Below are 16,828 nucleotides of genomic sequence, written 5' to 3'. Positions count from 1 at the left end.
TGCTTGAGCATGGATCGTGCCGAGCCCGTATATCATAACGATACGGTGATGGGAGAAGACGGGGCGGCATATCTACAGCAATCTCGATCTGAGTGTGTGGCTACAGAATGAGCATCTATAGGGACTATATTTGGGTTGGTACATCCATAAGGGCAAAGGGTTATTATTATACCTATGCTCTTGTGTGTAAACTTGTCATCAGTACATATACCTGTGATCTAAAAGAAGTGCATATTAAAAGAAGTACATATTAAAAACTAGTTTATTTAAAACATATGGTTAAAACACAATAGACGGAAATATCAAAAGATTAAAAGGGATTAAAAAGGTTAAAAATGGATACAAGCATAATTGAGCCAGCAAGTATTACAAGACGGTGCTGACCTCAATCTCCTCATTAAGACCTATCCCACCTCCCTTGTCTGCCTGTTTGATGACAATATCATTGTTAGAAATTAGATTTTGAAGGGCCTTATTTTCTAAAGAGGTCAAGTTGGGGTGATGTTTGGCCTTTTTGCATATCTCTAATAGATCGGCATAAACAACGTGATAAAACGTTTCAATAAAAGGACCTTTGGACTGGACCGGGAAGAAAGTTGATTTCAAGGGAAGTGTGGGTGACATTGGAGTTGATAAGGCACTCAAAATCAGAAGTCAATGAAGAGTTAAGATCTACCAATTCATATAGAGTGTTGAGGACATCACCATCTTGTTCATCAAGAATATCTAACAGGGTATTATAATTTGGGCTACTAGGGCTGGTCGCATCACTAAAAGTGGTTGATTTATTGGTATAGTGTCTCCTCAAGGTGAGTAATCTAATAACTTTATTAAGATCCTTGAATAGGGTGAAAGAATCCGGTCTGGCGTCTGGGGCAAAGTTCAGACCTTTTCCTCTTCTCGTACCTTTCTTTTTATTTTTGGAGGGTGGATGGGTCCCAGGTCTAAAAAATGTACCAGTGAATTATCGAGTATCATGGTGGAAGGGGTGTGGTGGTGGTCTTTAGAGGGAGTTTCAGGGACCATCGGAGCTTCTATATTCTGAGTGCGCACTGTTGTTAAACCAGATGTGGATGCATTGTTGGTTATAGTGTTAGTGGCCAAGGTGGGAATAGGGATTGGGGGCACCGGGGGAGCTATCTGTGTAGTCCAAGTGGGTTTGTTAGTCCTATGGTGGTTGCTCGTGGGTTTAGAATCAGAGGTGTATCTGAGATGGTCTTCATCCCAAGAGAGACCCATTATTCTTGTCGTGGGTATGGGATGTATGGATGAAAGGGGGACTGGCTTGGACCTGTGAATTTTTTTGGGATTGTGTTTCCACTGAAAGACTCTATTCAAATTATATGGTTAATTTCTTTGATTTCGAGCATATGGTGTTGTTTTCAAAAACTGCAGTATGGTGGTTTAGATTGGTCATCCATGGACCAAAAAGGCAAGAGGTGCCAAACGACTCTTGTATAGTATGACGAAGATTCATAACTTCAGTGGATATATCAATTAATTTAAGTTTTCTTTGTGTAATGATGACTTCTATCCATTTTTTGGTGCAAAATTCTGCCAGGAGTTGCCAATTTGTTAAAAGGTCGGGTTCCAAGAAATCACAGGTTTTTAGGATTCTCAGACCTCTGGGAGTAATCCCAATATCAATGTATTTCTCTAAAAAGGCAATGTCCCACCATTGTTGGCTCTCTAAATTTACCATGGGCTGTAATTTAAAAAACTGTTTGCGCATTCTATTCTCAAAGACTGGGGAATGTTTTATTGACGTGGTGCGGCATATCATACAAATGCAACAAACGTTTCGGGGTCACACAGGATCCCCTTCCTCGTTGCATTTGTATGATATGCTGCACCACATCAATAAATAGACATTTCTTTGCATCGCAATTGGAGTGCCGCTGTCCCTTTTTCTACGTATGCATGTTACGGCTGCCATCCATTGATCACCGCAGCACCCATTTTTTCCTTCTTTTGGAGTAAGCGGTCAGGAGTGCGATGGGTTCATGGACTCTTCTTGTTTACAAATAGACCTCATAGAGCAGGAGTTGGCAAACTCAGGCCCTCCAGCTGTGGTGAAAAACTACAAATCTGATCATGCATCAGTCTATGGGAAATCTGTGGCTGTGGAAATCTTGCAATGCCTCATGGGATTTGTAGTTCCACAACAGCTGGAGTTTGCCCACCCCTGTCATAGAGGGACATGGAGTATCAATTAATGTGCAATTTCCGTGCAAAAATGATTGCATTAATCCTTACTGTAGGTCTATTTTGCAACCAGAAATGTGCATGATAATGCAGACAAGTAGGGACTGACTGCCATTTCTCTCTGTTGTGCAGCAACTGTGAGCACTTATTTAGTTATGGTTGAACTCAAAACTGTCACAGCACTTAGAAGTGCTATGGGGGCTTGTTTTAAACACATTCACAAGTATAAATTTTCATAGCAGCTCATTTATTACACATATTGCATACAGAAAACAAATATTTTCCTGACTTGCATTTAAAACAGTTTTGATAAATGTCCAATATTATTCCTTAAATATACTAGATTATATCTTCAGATAAACCCCTATAATTTATTTGGATGCAAACATTTTTTTTTAACAAAAACACTCTGTTTTAAAAAGTTACTATTTAAAACACACATACAGTATGTAGCAATGCCTCATGGAATCTTTTCATATATCCAGTATCCTAGTCATCTAAAATCCTACTTTCTTCTAGTCTCTTACAGGCAGGGAAGGAGCGGCACTCTCTCGGGGGGGCTCTCTTCTTCTCGCTGGGCCCCCCCCCCCCCCAAGTGGCGGAACGCCAGGGCCCGGTCGCAACTGCGACCCTGGTAGTTCCGCCAGTGATCTCAATACAATTTAGTAAACTAAACCTGAGATTGTAGTCCATCAAAGGAGTGAGCTTGGAGCGGTGACAACTTTACAACACTCACAGGGACCATGGGGAACAAAGTAGTCACCCTCCAGAAGGAAGGACAGCGTCAGCACCAATTCAGAGATGATTTGAGGATCTACAGCCGAGTGATAAACAAATAAGCTACATTATTGTTAATAGTGAAGGCACTTGAATGCATTTTTAAGATTTAACTCCTGAGCTTAGTGTCACTTTAAGAATAGAGGCAGAGTAATTGCTCTCTCTAGTGCAGCCTTTAACAACCTTGTTACACCAGAACCCTTAAAATAATTCGTAGGTCTTGGGAAATTCTTACTAAAACCAATTCATTGGTGATCAATGGACAAAATGCCCCTTACATTGGTGGTTAGTAGGAAGAATGTGACCCTCATAGATAGCTGGAAAGATAATTGCATTATAACCTGGGATTGGCCTTGACCCTGGAACATGGCAGGCACCATTAAATTGGAGGTCAATCGGGCAAAGCTCAAGGAACCCCTAGCAAACTCTGGTTACTCTAGTGGTTAATCTATAAATCCCAATTTAGTACAATACAAAAGACTTTAAAAAAACAAGCACGTAAAATGTGAAAGTCACATCAAAATGACTTCAAAGTTAATACTTCAATAATAACTAAAACTACTTAAAATACAGTGTACAGAGCAGATATGATAACGGGGAAAAAAAAAAAAAAGTTTACCTCAACTCATAAGCTTTATATCCTTTTATAGACACCCCAAATTCCGTTGCAGGGAAATAATGGCATGATCCAGTGCGAGATTTAAAGGGGTAGACCGAGGACCTCACCAGTTTGCTTTGCGACTTAAACAAAAACAAAAAATAGTTGGTAAATAAAAGTGAAGTAAGCTCAAAAGTATTGTCAACCAATGTAGGATTATAGGAAAGGAATTGCTGAACTAAACGTCTACACCTGATTAAAGAGCTTTAGGGCTTGTTCACACCATTTTCTGGTCCAGATCTGCAGACGCAGTGGAATGCGTGCAGAGTGTTTTTGATGCGTTTTTATCGCGTTCCGAATGCAATGTTTTTTGGGGGAGGAGGGGCTGTCAGTCTGCAGATTCTTGCTTTGAGGTCACTTTCGTCCTTCATCAAAAGTGGCGCTAGAATACACTTTTTTTTTTTAGTTAGCTGCAGTGCGGTGCGTTTCTGGTGCATTTTTGACACGCTCGCACGCGTTTCGGACCAGAAAAAATGTGCCATGCAGTATTGTTTCTGTCTGGAATGGAAAGCAATGCGCTGGTGTGAACTGGAGCTCATAAAACACATAAGGATACATTGCGATGCGTTTTTAGTGCAGGAGCTAACTGTTTCTGGTCTGGACAGAATCTGTCCAGAAACAGTATTTTACGTTAACATTATTAAAGAGCTGAGTTAGTCACTTAAAGCCCAATTGAAGTAGCACACCTTTTTATAGTTCTGACACATTGTGGTGCAATTACAAATCCCATTAGGCATTGCAAGACTGAAAGCCACAGGCCTGACTCCCAGAGGTTAATGCATAATGGGAATTGTAGTTTCAACACAGCTGGAGGGCTGGAATTTGCCTACCACTGCTGAAGGATACGTTTTTTAATCATTTTAATTTGGAAATGCCTTAAAAGTAGTGTTCTGCACACAGATCACTGCAGTGATGTTTAGATAAAATGTACAACTGCAATAACAGGAAAGCGGAGGCAAGATCATGAAAATAAAGGATGCTAGCAAAATGTTTACCTGACCCAACATCTATTTCTATGACTCCAATTGGGCTTTAAGTGGAGTTAATGTACACCACACTGGTGCCCTTCTGTGAAGACACTAAGTATGTCAATATGGGAGAAAGGGAAAATCAAACAACCTGATATAACCATTTCAAGGCACTGAGCGTGGATCCACCATTGCAGCCATTGTCCATGTACGAACAGTCAATGACCTGCTGTACACTAAGCTCCATCAGAGGTTGTCCTTTGATAGCATAGGCAGACTCCACAGTGTCAACTATGCTGAAAGCCCAGCAAGCACCGCACTGAAAAAGAGAGCGAAAACAATTACTACGTTTTGCAAGCTTTACATAACAGATCACTGCAATTTTGAAAAAAAAAAAAAAATATTTAAATCCTGGTTTCACTACACCTAAAGTGACACTAAACTCAGGCGTTATACATTCAAGTACTTTAACTATTAACACAAATGTATGTTATTTGTGTATCACTCAGCTGTAGATCCTCAAATCATGTCTGAATTCTTGCTGACTCGGTGCTTCCTTCTGGGGGGTGGCTACTTTTCTTCCCCATGGTCCCTGTTGTGTGTGTTGTAGAGTAGCCACCACTCCAAGCTCGCTCCCGTGATAGACTCTAGGTTTAATATAAATTAGTAAACTAAACATGAGATTGTAGTCTATCACGGAGGGAGCTTAGATCGGTGACTACTTTACAGCACACACAGAGACCATGGGAAACAAAGGTAGCCACCCTCCAGAAGGAAGGACAGTGTGATGATCTACAGCTGAGTGATAGGCACAAATTACATTTTTGTTAATAGTAATGTACTTGAATACATGTTACAGATTTAAAGTAGTATTAAACGCTTAAACTTTTTTCCAATAAAGAATCCAGATCAAACAAATACACATTGCCCAGCGTAGCATTGCTTTATATTTTTGCCCAAACACTTGCAATCATCATGTTTCTGAACAGCTGCTCAGCTTCCCTGAACTTCCTGTCCAGTACAAGATCACAAGGGACAGAGCAGACTCCAGCAACTGTTCATCTACTAGCTTGAAGAAGGGAGGAGGGAGAAGAGGGGCCAGAGAGGGGAAGGTAGCTTGCCTTGATGTGTCTGCGTGTTTGTGGAGACACACACAGCTTACTAGCACACACAAGGGTGACTGTATAGCACTCTGGGAAAGGAGTCACTTTAAAACAGAAGTCAAGACCAGTGCTCGGGGGACCAGCTGATTCTGCAGGAAACTAACATTTTTAAACATCAAGGAGCAGCATACAGTATATTGTTAGCTTCTGAAATAGCTTACAATCCTTTTGACTTTAATATCACTTTAACTCCTGAGTTTAGTGTCATTTTAACTCATAAGTAAAGCTAAAGCAGAGCAGATCAATTTCCCAAACATTCAAAGGTCCAGTCTACCCAAAAGTGGTGTTTTATTTGTAGCTACCAATTGCTTAAATAGCCCACCATCATTTAAAAAAAACAACTCTACTTAAAACATATGCCTCTATTTTAGAATTTGGGTGAAGTAGAGTTGGCTCAGTACTGTTAGTTGTTCTATACTCTGGGAGCCAGATAGGGCAATCTCCCTCCCTCCAATTCTGCATGGCTGGGACACGTTTTCAGCTGGACTTCTCACTTATACCTGGCAGCTCCAATGTTGGGGCAAACATTCCATGCCCTTGAAATTTAGTGAAAACTCACATTCAATTTACACTAATAAGCACCCAGTATGCATTCAAATAAATATGGTATACATACATAGCTTTTTGTTCATATATTTGTATATAAAGTATTATGTCCGGTCTAAATAAGCAGTCGTGTACTTTGTAAGTGATATTATATGGAATATTTACTGTAGTAAGGTCTTCTATTCTAGGACTAACTGTGTAGAGGAGAAGAGGCAATATGCATAACTTATTAGTGTATCCTTTGCTTGCATTTTGTTATGCCCAAATAGCATATCCAAACCAATCCAATGAAGTAAACAGTAGAATATCCTTTTTATGGTTTCATAGCAGCCCGCAAGTGAGACTGTTTCACAGCAGCAAATAGTGAATTGAATATGGAAGCCAAGCACACATTGGGGGGAATTTATCAAAACTGGAGCAGACAAAATCTGGAGCAGATTTGCACTGCAACCAATCAGCTTCTCTGTCTCATGTTCAGGGATGCTGATTGGTTGCTATGGGCAACTGCTCCAGATTCTGTCTGCTCTAGTTTTGATAAATCCCCCATTGTATGTTGCCACGATAGATGTGATGCAGGGGTCGGCAATGTCAGCACTCCAGCTGTGGCGAGAAAAAAAATGCCATCATGCCTCTGCCACTGGAAGCAGGGCAGCCATCAGGGGGGTACAGCCGATACTCATGTAAGGGGCCCGGGCAGCCCGCCCAGGTCCCTTACATGACTATCGGCCAATGGTGAAGGGCGAGGAGGCCTGGCCCTAGCAGCGCAGGGCCCCAGCATTGCTGCTCCAGCGGCTTTGAGACAAGCTAGGGCCCCATCAGCGACGCTGCTCGTCTGATGTCGGACTGGCCGGAAGTGACGTCATGTTAGTGACGTGGCGTCACTTCTGGCCGGTCCGGCGGCAGACGAGGCCTTGTGTGCAGGTAAGAGGAGCAAGGAAGGAAGGGAGGGGAAGGATGCAACACTGAGCAGCCCACCTGAGACCCCTTCAGAGCCCACCATAGACAGTTTCAGATGGGCTGTGCAGCATCTATGGTGGGCTCTGCAGGGTCACTCTCGTGGGTCCTGTGTCCAGCACGTCACTAAGCCCTGCGTCCAGCGCGTCACTAAGTCCTGCGTCCAATTACTGATGGCTGCCCTGACTGGAAGTCATTCCTGTGGCTGTCAGAGTCTTGCAATTGTTGATGGGACTTGTAGTTCCACTAAAGCTGGAGTGCCAAGGTTGCCTACCCCTGCAATAAACTAAATGAAAAAGAAAAAAAGTCACAACCTTGCAAAACTCGATCTTCTTGGTCAAGGGATAAGTATGAGGGATCCTGGTTTAGAGTCCAGTCTGGTCATATAGTGATATATACAAAAGACATTGATCCTGCAGCCCAGTAGGTTGGAGGTCCCAGAAAGTAATAACTAGAAAACCACAAAGAATCAAGTGCACAGATCTAAGTGCAGTATAAAAGAATTCTTTCATAAAGATAAAAGTAATGCACTTACGTATGGGAATAAGATATCGGTCTTAAAAATGTCTGATCTATAATTCGTTTGGCTGGAAGAATTACATACATCAGACCTATGGCAATGTGACAGACGGGGTATTCTATTTCCATATGCAAGTGCATTACTTTTTTGTTATACATGATTTAATATTAAACTATATGAGAGGACTTTGTGTAAAAAGAATTTAGAGACATGAAGTGACGATGTCTGGTTTACACTTTTATAAGAGCAAGTGACTATTTTGCACACACACAAATGTATCTTTTGTGACAACAATGCACAGCTTTTCACCGGAGAACAAAAACAAGCCAAAAAAGACCCTCGTAACTTACATCCATCTGATTTTTCACTGATGTCACAAGGTTTTTGTCTCTCCAGTCAAACCGCAATGGCAAAGCATTTTCCCTTGAAGTAGTTTTATTAGGCACAATATAATCGTCTTTCATAGCAGGGTAGCTCTTCAGGTGAATATCTAAAGACCACAAATTACATGTATAATATGCAGAATGTGTAACATACAGTAGAAGCGATGACAATCTGCTTGTTTAGAACTCTAATTAGTCTTATACCTTTTAAAATTATTGTTTTCTAAATTTGCCACAAGTGTGTAGTCATGCTGCATAGATTTAGCCTTGTGTGTTGCTAAAAGAAACCTATCATTGCTGACCCTTACTTTAAATGCTAGTTGCCTGTCATGCTTATCCATCGGGTTCTCTGACATTTAAAGGAGAACTATGAGGCGAGTGCTTTTGACTCACCTCATAGTTCTAGCCGACCTGTGACAATGAGACTGTCATGGGTCAGCTCAGTAGATCGGGAAGTGAGCGAACACATACCGGCGTTAGCTCACTTCTTGATCCTGTCACGGCTCTCTGCCGTACCAGGGGAGGGGCTGGATTCCCCCCTCCCCTCTCCGATCCTCCAGCGCTGACTGGCGGAACGGACAGGGCGGGTACAGCTGGCTCTGCCTCTAGATAGGCATAGCCAGCTGTCACTCACGCAGCTGGGCAGGTCCAGACATAATTGTCGAGATCCGCTTCAGCTGCGGCGTCTCACTATATCGCGAGCTGTAGCTCACAGTATACTGCGGCGTCTCAGTATACCGCGAGCTGTAGCTCGCGGTATACTGAGCTTAGGGTGACGGGAGGACGCTAGTTTCTATCCTCCCGTTACCCTAAGGCGAACTATGGGGAAAAGCCCTAACCCCATAGTTCTCCTTTAACAAGTATGAAGGGTTCAGACTTTGCTTTACTGGATGCATTCTAGTTCTGAGTCAACGGGGTTCATTTACTAAGGAAGTAGAGCATGTTCGGTGAGTGAGTAAGCTTGGAGTGGTGGCTACTTTACAACACACACAGGTGAACAAAAGTAACCACCCTCCAGAAGGAAGCACAGTGTCAGCACCAATTCAAAGATGATTTGAGGACCTACAGATGAGTGATGCACATAGAGAAGATACATTATTGTTAATAGGGTACCAGAATGCATTTTTAAGATTTAACTCCTGAACAGTGGCGGAACTACTGCCAGAGTGACCCATGCGGGCGCTATGAGGCCCGTAACAGAGGGGGGCCCAGTCAGGAGCACGGCTTACAATCCTACTGGCCGGGTCCCGGAGCGGACAGGGCAACGAACATTCTCTGCAACCATGTCTGGATTGTAGGCTGAGACAGCAAATGGGTTGGATCACACTGGACTGGAATACTTATCGGTACCAATACTTCCGCTAGCATGGAGTCGACTTCCCAGCCAATCAGGAAGCCAGGCAGCATGTCATTACCCGCCGCCCGGCTTCCTGATGGGCTGGGGAGCCGGCTCCATGTTCCCTCGCGGCACTGCCAGTCAGACGAAATCTCCCACTGACTGGAAGTTCCAGGATCAATTGTACGTATCGGAGCATTTGGTCGAGTACGAGTATCGGTGTCAGCACATCCCTAATACATACTATAGGTGTTTTTGATAATGCAATCAAAGTTTACTTGAAAAAATCCTTTTATGTAGCGAGTACTTCATTCTGTCTGCCCATCACTTTCAACAACTTACAACTCCTTCCTGGATTCCAAGTGTGCATTCTGAAGACTACATAATGCATTGCTTCCAGCAAGCAATGATAATGTTACATTGTTCTGTAGTTCAGAAGGCAGGCTCTAGGAGAGTTGTGACACAATGAAATCCATATTCACAAGGCTGAGTGAAATTGTTTCAGGGCATTGAGGAAGTACAACCCATGGACATTTACAAACGTTTAGATCAATATTGTTATTAGGAGCGGGATAGAACTTATGGAAATTTAGTAGAGTAATACTGTACATATTTATTTTTCATTTTTGACCATAGATACCCTTTATCATACCCTGTGATATTTAGGGAACTTAGCACATATGGTGAGCGCTTAGTGATCACTCATGAAGCCATTTTAACATAAAAGGACAGTCTCTTTATTCTTCACAAGCAGAAAATGACTTCCTTCAGCATAACAAACATAATGTTGGCTATCTTCCATAAAATTATAGGACAGTCCCACTGACTACAGATTGTCTCACATAGACAAGATGTCCTGGACTCAGGACTTTCAGACTACTTACCCACAGAGAAAACCATCTCCAGCAGCCTTCAATGTACTTTAGCATTCCCAAAGAGCCTTTCCCCTACCTTTGTAGTTCTGGCCACTCCACACCTCCCATGTGAATCCAGCTGCTCTACAACTCCCATGTGAATAACTCTGCTGGGCATCTCCAGGGTCCCCGATCCCAGCTATATTCCAGAAAACCTGGAAATACCTAAAAAGCCAGCTCTTTCTCTGTAAAACTACTGTCTTTCTGGAACCTCTCAGTTCCTCTGGCTGGGAGTCCTGGGTGACAATGCTGCCAAATTACACAATGGCATTGCCTCAAAACGCCTACACCCCCTACACTCCTATCGGTCCAAAACAAATAAGCAGGAGCCAGTTAAGTTTCAGTCTACAGGAACTTGGTATTGCTTTTTTAGTCACTTACACAAGTTATCATTGTTTCACAAGAGATTTATATTGCTGAATGGCTCATGGTGAGAATTTGAGTATTTAAAACAAGAAAAGGCGAATATATAAGACTGCGATTATAACTTACGTGAAAACTCCTCAGCTGACAAATCAGAAAACGGGTTAATTCCATAAAATGCATCTCCAGCACTCTGTCTAAACCCGTTTAGATATTTATGTCTTTCCACGCTTTCCTAGAAGACAAATATAGAGAATCAGGAACACAAGAACACTGTCACGGAAGTGGAGATTAGCTTCAGAGGAGGAGTAAAGTAACCCACTGCCTACTATTGCATCATGGTGACTATGGTGGAAGTTCCCAGCTTGGGCCCTTCCTCCGTGATTTACATTTCATTATAAAGAAGGAAAGGGGCAAATCAATCAGGCGAGGCTGTGGGAGGCGAAAAGACCTGGGAGATCGAGTGCAGAGATCATGGTGACCCCTAGATTCCCAGTAATAAAAGAGGCTGCTGGACAATGACTTTATTACTGCTCTGAGATTAGTAACACATATTTGTTTTTAAAGGGACTGCCCACTTTTTGAGAAAAAATAATAAATGCACACCGTTTCATAAAAGAAAACACACAACTAGATGTAGGCAGTTGCAGACAGATGCGGCCACTGTCAGCCTGTCATTAACTTGAATGGGCACAGTGGCCGCATCTGTACGGACTCACCTGGAATTCCTGCTACAAGAATCTACAATGTGCATGAGGCCTAAAGCATCCTAATTTCACCCACTGTGGCGTTTATTCATCATATGTGCAACATCAATGCATCTCCATGTGCAAAGCGATACATAGATCTGACTCTCTATACACAGTTGTATGGCCCACAGTGTTGTCTGTGCATGCAACCTGAAGAAGAAGGAAGATACTGGTCTGTTGACCAGGACATAGCTGCACAGAGATCTTTTATAAAACCTACCTTCAAATAAGGCTATTACAACAAGAAACAGGTCTAGCAACAAAACCATGCCTTATGCTCCTGTCCTCTGCTTTCAACGTATGTGAATTAAAAGGTATGGAAATCCTAACAATGAGCTTCTCTTGTTTGCTCCCTTTTGATCTGTGTCGGGGTACCATGCACAGGCGTCCTCACACCACATGCAGGTACCCACGCAGGATGACCAAATTAATATGACCACACTGGATGAGGTTATGCACAAGGTTTATTTGTTAAGGTGGCCATACACTGTACAACCATCGCAAGACCTTAGTCTTGCGATGGTTGTACAGGGATTAAAAAAACGTACGATCTGCCTATCTTGGACAGGCAGATCGCACTCTCGATCATCGCAAGCCCGCCCCCCTGAGGGGCGGGCTTCCGATGACCGCAATGCTGAAGGGCAGTGTGCGCGTGCGCACACCGGCCCGTTCGGCATTTGTTCGGCCCGTTCGGCATTCTAGTAGTCCTATTCTGTTGCCGATGCCCTGACACAGTACGGTGAGTGAGCGTTGTCACCCTTGGTCAGAAAGTGTGCTATTGGCAGAATCGCCAGGTAAAAATAAAAGAATGGCTGAGGAATTGTAGACTAATGCAGCCCCCATTTTAGAACTGGAAAGCTGCAATCTATTATACCACTTTACCAGGTATATTTGGTATATATTTGATATTACACCAGCTGCCATGGAGGGGAAGGAGTGATCGTTGACAGGTAAGAACAGCAGGGGAGGGAGGTGGAGCAGCATGGGGTTTGGGGGAGAGATAGCAGATGGTGGGGGTAATTCCATATTACCAAATTTGCCTGAGAAAGTGGAATTACCTTTTAAGGTGCTGATGTCTTTTATATGCTTCTTCCTCTTTAAAGGATAACTATACTAGAAGACATATAAATGAGGGGAGGGGGTTAGAAGGTAGGTTTAAAAGTATAAGAAAGAGAAAAAATATATACATATACCGTATTTGGCTGAGGCAAAGAATAGGTCCTGGGATCATACTGCCATCTTGTGGATATATTAAGACTTGCATGAAAAGCAGTAATTCAAAAACTAAAATAAAAAAGATTCCTTCTGAAGCAAAACAAAATTACCAAGGTGGCAAGGTGATGTAACCTGCTTAATCTTGCTGTATAAATGAAGCAGTAAAGCAGAATTAATTTTATTGAGCCTTGACTAAGAGTCTTACATACACCCCATTCCACCAGTATCAGACTTATCCAATGAAAATATATTATTAGTGGCTGTATTGACCACTAATAAAAATTAGTGGTGGGAGGGCACTACAAGTGTCAGCAGTCTCTGTCCATTTAATGGACAGGAACTGCTGACACCTATAGTGCCCTCACACCCAGGACACCAGGACAGTCATATAATGATTAGTGGGTACGGGCTTTGTACGGCAGCAGGGTTCATTTTTTTGTTCTTCTTTTTGTCCTCCGGCCCCTGATTTTATCCAAAACCCTTGGCATGGCCCTTAGTAACTTTGGATTTGACACCCCTAGTCTAGGGGGTCAAATAAAACTGTACTACTAACAAGATCCTTGGTCCTGCCGGCTTCCTCTGAGCTACTAGACCAGTCTCCCAAGCCTCCCTTAACCTTCCATAGCCGGAGTGGTGAAGGAGAGAGGTGAGTGCTGACAGCCGCAGGACCGAGAACACATTAATAATACAGCTTTATCTGAGCCCCCTAGATAACATAAGCACTTAACCCTTGCAGTGAAGGGGTAGCCCCACTGCAACAGTAAGTTTTTTTCTTTACGTAGAGTTCTTCATTAAGCGAAACAAAACCCAAAAGCAAAAATGTAATATTTTGCAGCTTAGCAATCTTTAAGTGTGGTGTCTGCATTAGTTTTCTTTTTAAAGCCTTTTTTCCTTTATTTTCACCTAGTGATCCTGCCAGCAAGTCTGTCATTTATCAACTGAAACCATTTATCACTGGCGGGGGCTTAGAATGGTCGGCTTCTATTCAAATATGTAAAACCAAAAGGAAAAAAAACCTGCTGCTGTAACTGCTTAAAAGGTATTATCCAGAGTTCAGATTTCATTTGTTAGTCAAGTCCAACTAAATCTGCAAAGTATCTAACACTCCCCTCACCACAGGGTGACAACGCTGCTGTCAAAGGGTGACTTTTGCTCCACCATAGAGTGGAGACACCCTAAGACAGGAAGTGTGTTACTGGCCGGATCATCAGGTGAAAATAAAGGGGGGGAAAAATCCTAAAAAAAATTAAACTGATGCAGCCAACACATCTAAGGGTTGGTAATCGAGAACATTTTTTGGTTTTGGGTTTAGATACACTTTAGGAAAGGAGCTACATGAAATTCCTGTTTTTTAACACTTTGCTCTCCAATGTACTACAGCATATTATTATATTTTGGGTTTTCCTCTTCAGGAACAATAACACCAATGTTCTGTATGCCTGGACTTATTTTCAGTAATGAATCCTGATCAAACAAATATACATTCCCCAGAAAACTATTTCTTAACATTTTTGCCCAAACACTAAGGGGGTTATTCACTAAAGAGCCGAAGGATCCAGCCGTAGCTTTGGCTGATCCTTCAGTTCAACCGAACCGAAGGGCTGCTGTACGGACTATTCACAATAGCCCATACAGCAGCCGAGAGGCTCACACAAGCCGAAGGTATATGCTTCGGCTCAACTGAACCGAAGTGACAGCCGAAGCGTGGAGAAAGGTTGGCCGAAGAGGACCGATCTCAACGCAAATGACAGCTGGGTCAGCTCTGCCCAGTTATTATTCATTGGCCCGGGACCTGCTAGAAGACACTGGCAGGTGCCGGCCAATAGGAAACAGTTGGGCGGTTGCTAGCTGTCACCGCTAGGTCCACCCAATTGTTTTTCTTTTGCTGGAATCTGTCAGATGCTTCATTATGCGGCGGGAGTCCGTTGCATGAGGTCGGGTCGGCGTGCAGCGGTTTTTTTCAATTTTGTATTTTTTTTTCTTTCTTTATTTTATAATTTTTTTTCTTTTCCTATTTTTTACATTTTTTTTAAAATTATTTTTCAACTTTTTTATTTCATTCTTTTCACTTTATTTTCTATTCTGCTCGGTACCTCAGAAATCCCGTTAATTTCTATGGCCACTGTTCACACCTGAGAGTTGTGTTGCAAGCTGTAAAACGCAGAACGCTGGAAAAAGCACCTTTCTTTTGGCAGATTACAGCGCATTTGACCCCATAGACATCAATGTAAAGGCCTGAAAACACACAACACAAGCATTCTGCACATTTCTGTACATGTTTTGTCAATTCAACGCAATGTATTTTAATCGCCGGATACCATCGAGTCGGTATCCGGCGGCCAGCGGGCCCCCCGGTCTCTGCGCCGGGAGTGTCGAGTCATCTGATCATCCGACATTCCCAGCACAGAGACTGGGGGGCCCGCCGGCCGCAGGATACCGACTCAATGGTATCCAGCGGGCCCCCCAGTCTCTGTGCTGGGAATGTCGGATGATCAGATGACTCGACACTCCCGGCGCAGAGACTGGGGGGCCCGCCGGCCGCAGGATACCGACTCAATGGTATCCAGCGGGCCCCCCAGTCTCTGCGCCGGGAGTGTCGAGTCATCTGATCATCCGACACTCCCGCCCATTGGGAAACCTTTGGTGGGTGAGCATGTCTGCAATCATTTCAAGATCTGCAGGCAGTAGGCTGTCTGACAATAAGGCCCCATTCACACCTAGGCGTATTGTAATATGCGCGTCTGTCGCGCGACCGTCACGCGGTTTTTTTTTACCGCGATTCGCGGTAAAAAAGTTGCGCGATTCCAAAGGCTACTTGGCAGTATCCAAATGGAAAACGCCCTACAAAACGGCCCAAAGTAGTCCCGGGACCTTTTCAGGCGTGGGCCGTTTTGTAGGGCGTCAGGGACGGGCGGAAATACAGCGAGGTGGGAACGAGGGCATTGACTACAATGCAATTTATATTTTTGACCGTTTTGTAGAGCGTTCGTCGAGCATAGAACGCCCTACAAAACGGTCAGGTGTGAACGCAGCCTAACCCCACAGGCAGGAAGAAGTTAGAAGCTATATAAGTATAAAAATAAACAGTTATATTAAGGAAATCTATATTCTTTTTGCTATATTTTTTGCTGCTTTTGTTCCTAAAAACTCACTAATGGGGATAAGGGGACAGATGGATGTTTCATGGGGGGGGCGCACAGCACAGTCCCAGCCCAGAGATGGTGGGACTTGCCGGCTGCCGGATACCATCGGATCGGTATCTGGCGGTCCCCCCGTCTCTGCACCGGGAGTGTTGGATCATCAGACACGCCCGGCGCAGAGATAGGTGGGCCAGCCTGCCGCCGAATACTGATCCTGGTGCAGAGATGATGGGGCCCCCATATACTGAGTGAGGAGGGAGCTGAAGAAGAAGCCTGCAGGCACATCATGGGGCATCAGAGATGGGGCCTCGGCTGTGAGGACCCAGCAAGCAGCACACAGACACACTGTCTAACACAGACACTGGGTTTTTTTTCTGCAGCCAGGGTCCCCCACCAGGAAACAGTTGAAGACATAAGACCAGCCAGAAGAGGTAAGGGTAAATTATTAATTAAAATTATTTTTATATGTGTAGCCTAACTAATGGACATGTATAAAAGTACTGTTGGTATTTGTAGTGCTTTATAGCAGGTGCCATTCTGCATTGCAGCAATGCAGAATGGCACCCTCTATAGAGGACTACAAATCTCAGCAGTACTTTATACAGCAAATGCTATTGTTGTATAAATTATTGCTGGGATTTGTAGTCCTCTATAGCCATTCTGCATTGCTGTAAATATCGATGCACCAATATCCATGGCCAAAACTGGGGGGGGCAAGTGCGCCAGATGCTGCATAATGGGTGGGTTCCGCAAGCAGGGTAACTACCCCACAAGCCTAGGGGAGAGGGGCCGGATCGAACTGCGCGTTCCACCACCCACCCCAGCCTTATGCGGCAGGTCCGCAATCTCATTGGAGTAGGCATTTTTCGAAAGATTCGGTTGCTGTGAGGTCCTGCGCTTCCTGGAGACATGTTATGTTCAAATATATATATATATA

At 43.5% G+C, this 16,828-nt stretch overlaps 1 protein-coding gene across 1 annotated transcript in view; it reads right to left on the bottom strand.

Moving 5' to 3' along the window:
- The window catches only part of CTSO (cathepsin O), a 29,196-nt gene that overhangs the window by 11,764 nt on the left and 604 nt on the right, over positions 1-16,828 (bottom strand). Inside the window, exons 2-5 of the mRNA XM_018559712.1 lie at positions 10,917-11,022; positions 8,142-8,281; positions 4,760-4,927; positions 3,602-3,723 (exon numbers count right to left, since the gene is read on the bottom strand). Coding sequence (XP_018415214.1) covers positions 3,602-3,723; positions 4,760-4,927; positions 8,142-8,281; positions 10,917-11,022 — 536 coding nt within the window. The remainder of the gene's footprint in view (positions 1-3,601; positions 3,724-4,759; positions 4,928-8,141; positions 8,282-10,916; positions 11,023-16,828) is intronic.

The sequence above is a fragment of the Nanorana parkeri genome, unplaced genomic scaffold (assembly GCF_000935625.1).
Source record: "Nanorana parkeri isolate BGI_ZX_2015 unplaced genomic scaffold, ASM93562v1 scaffold413, whole genome shotgun sequence".
NCBI classification, from domain to species: domain Eukaryota; kingdom Metazoa; phylum Chordata; class Amphibia; order Anura; family Dicroglossidae; genus Nanorana; species Nanorana parkeri.
This window is presented reverse-complemented; position numbering and strand designations above follow the sequence as displayed.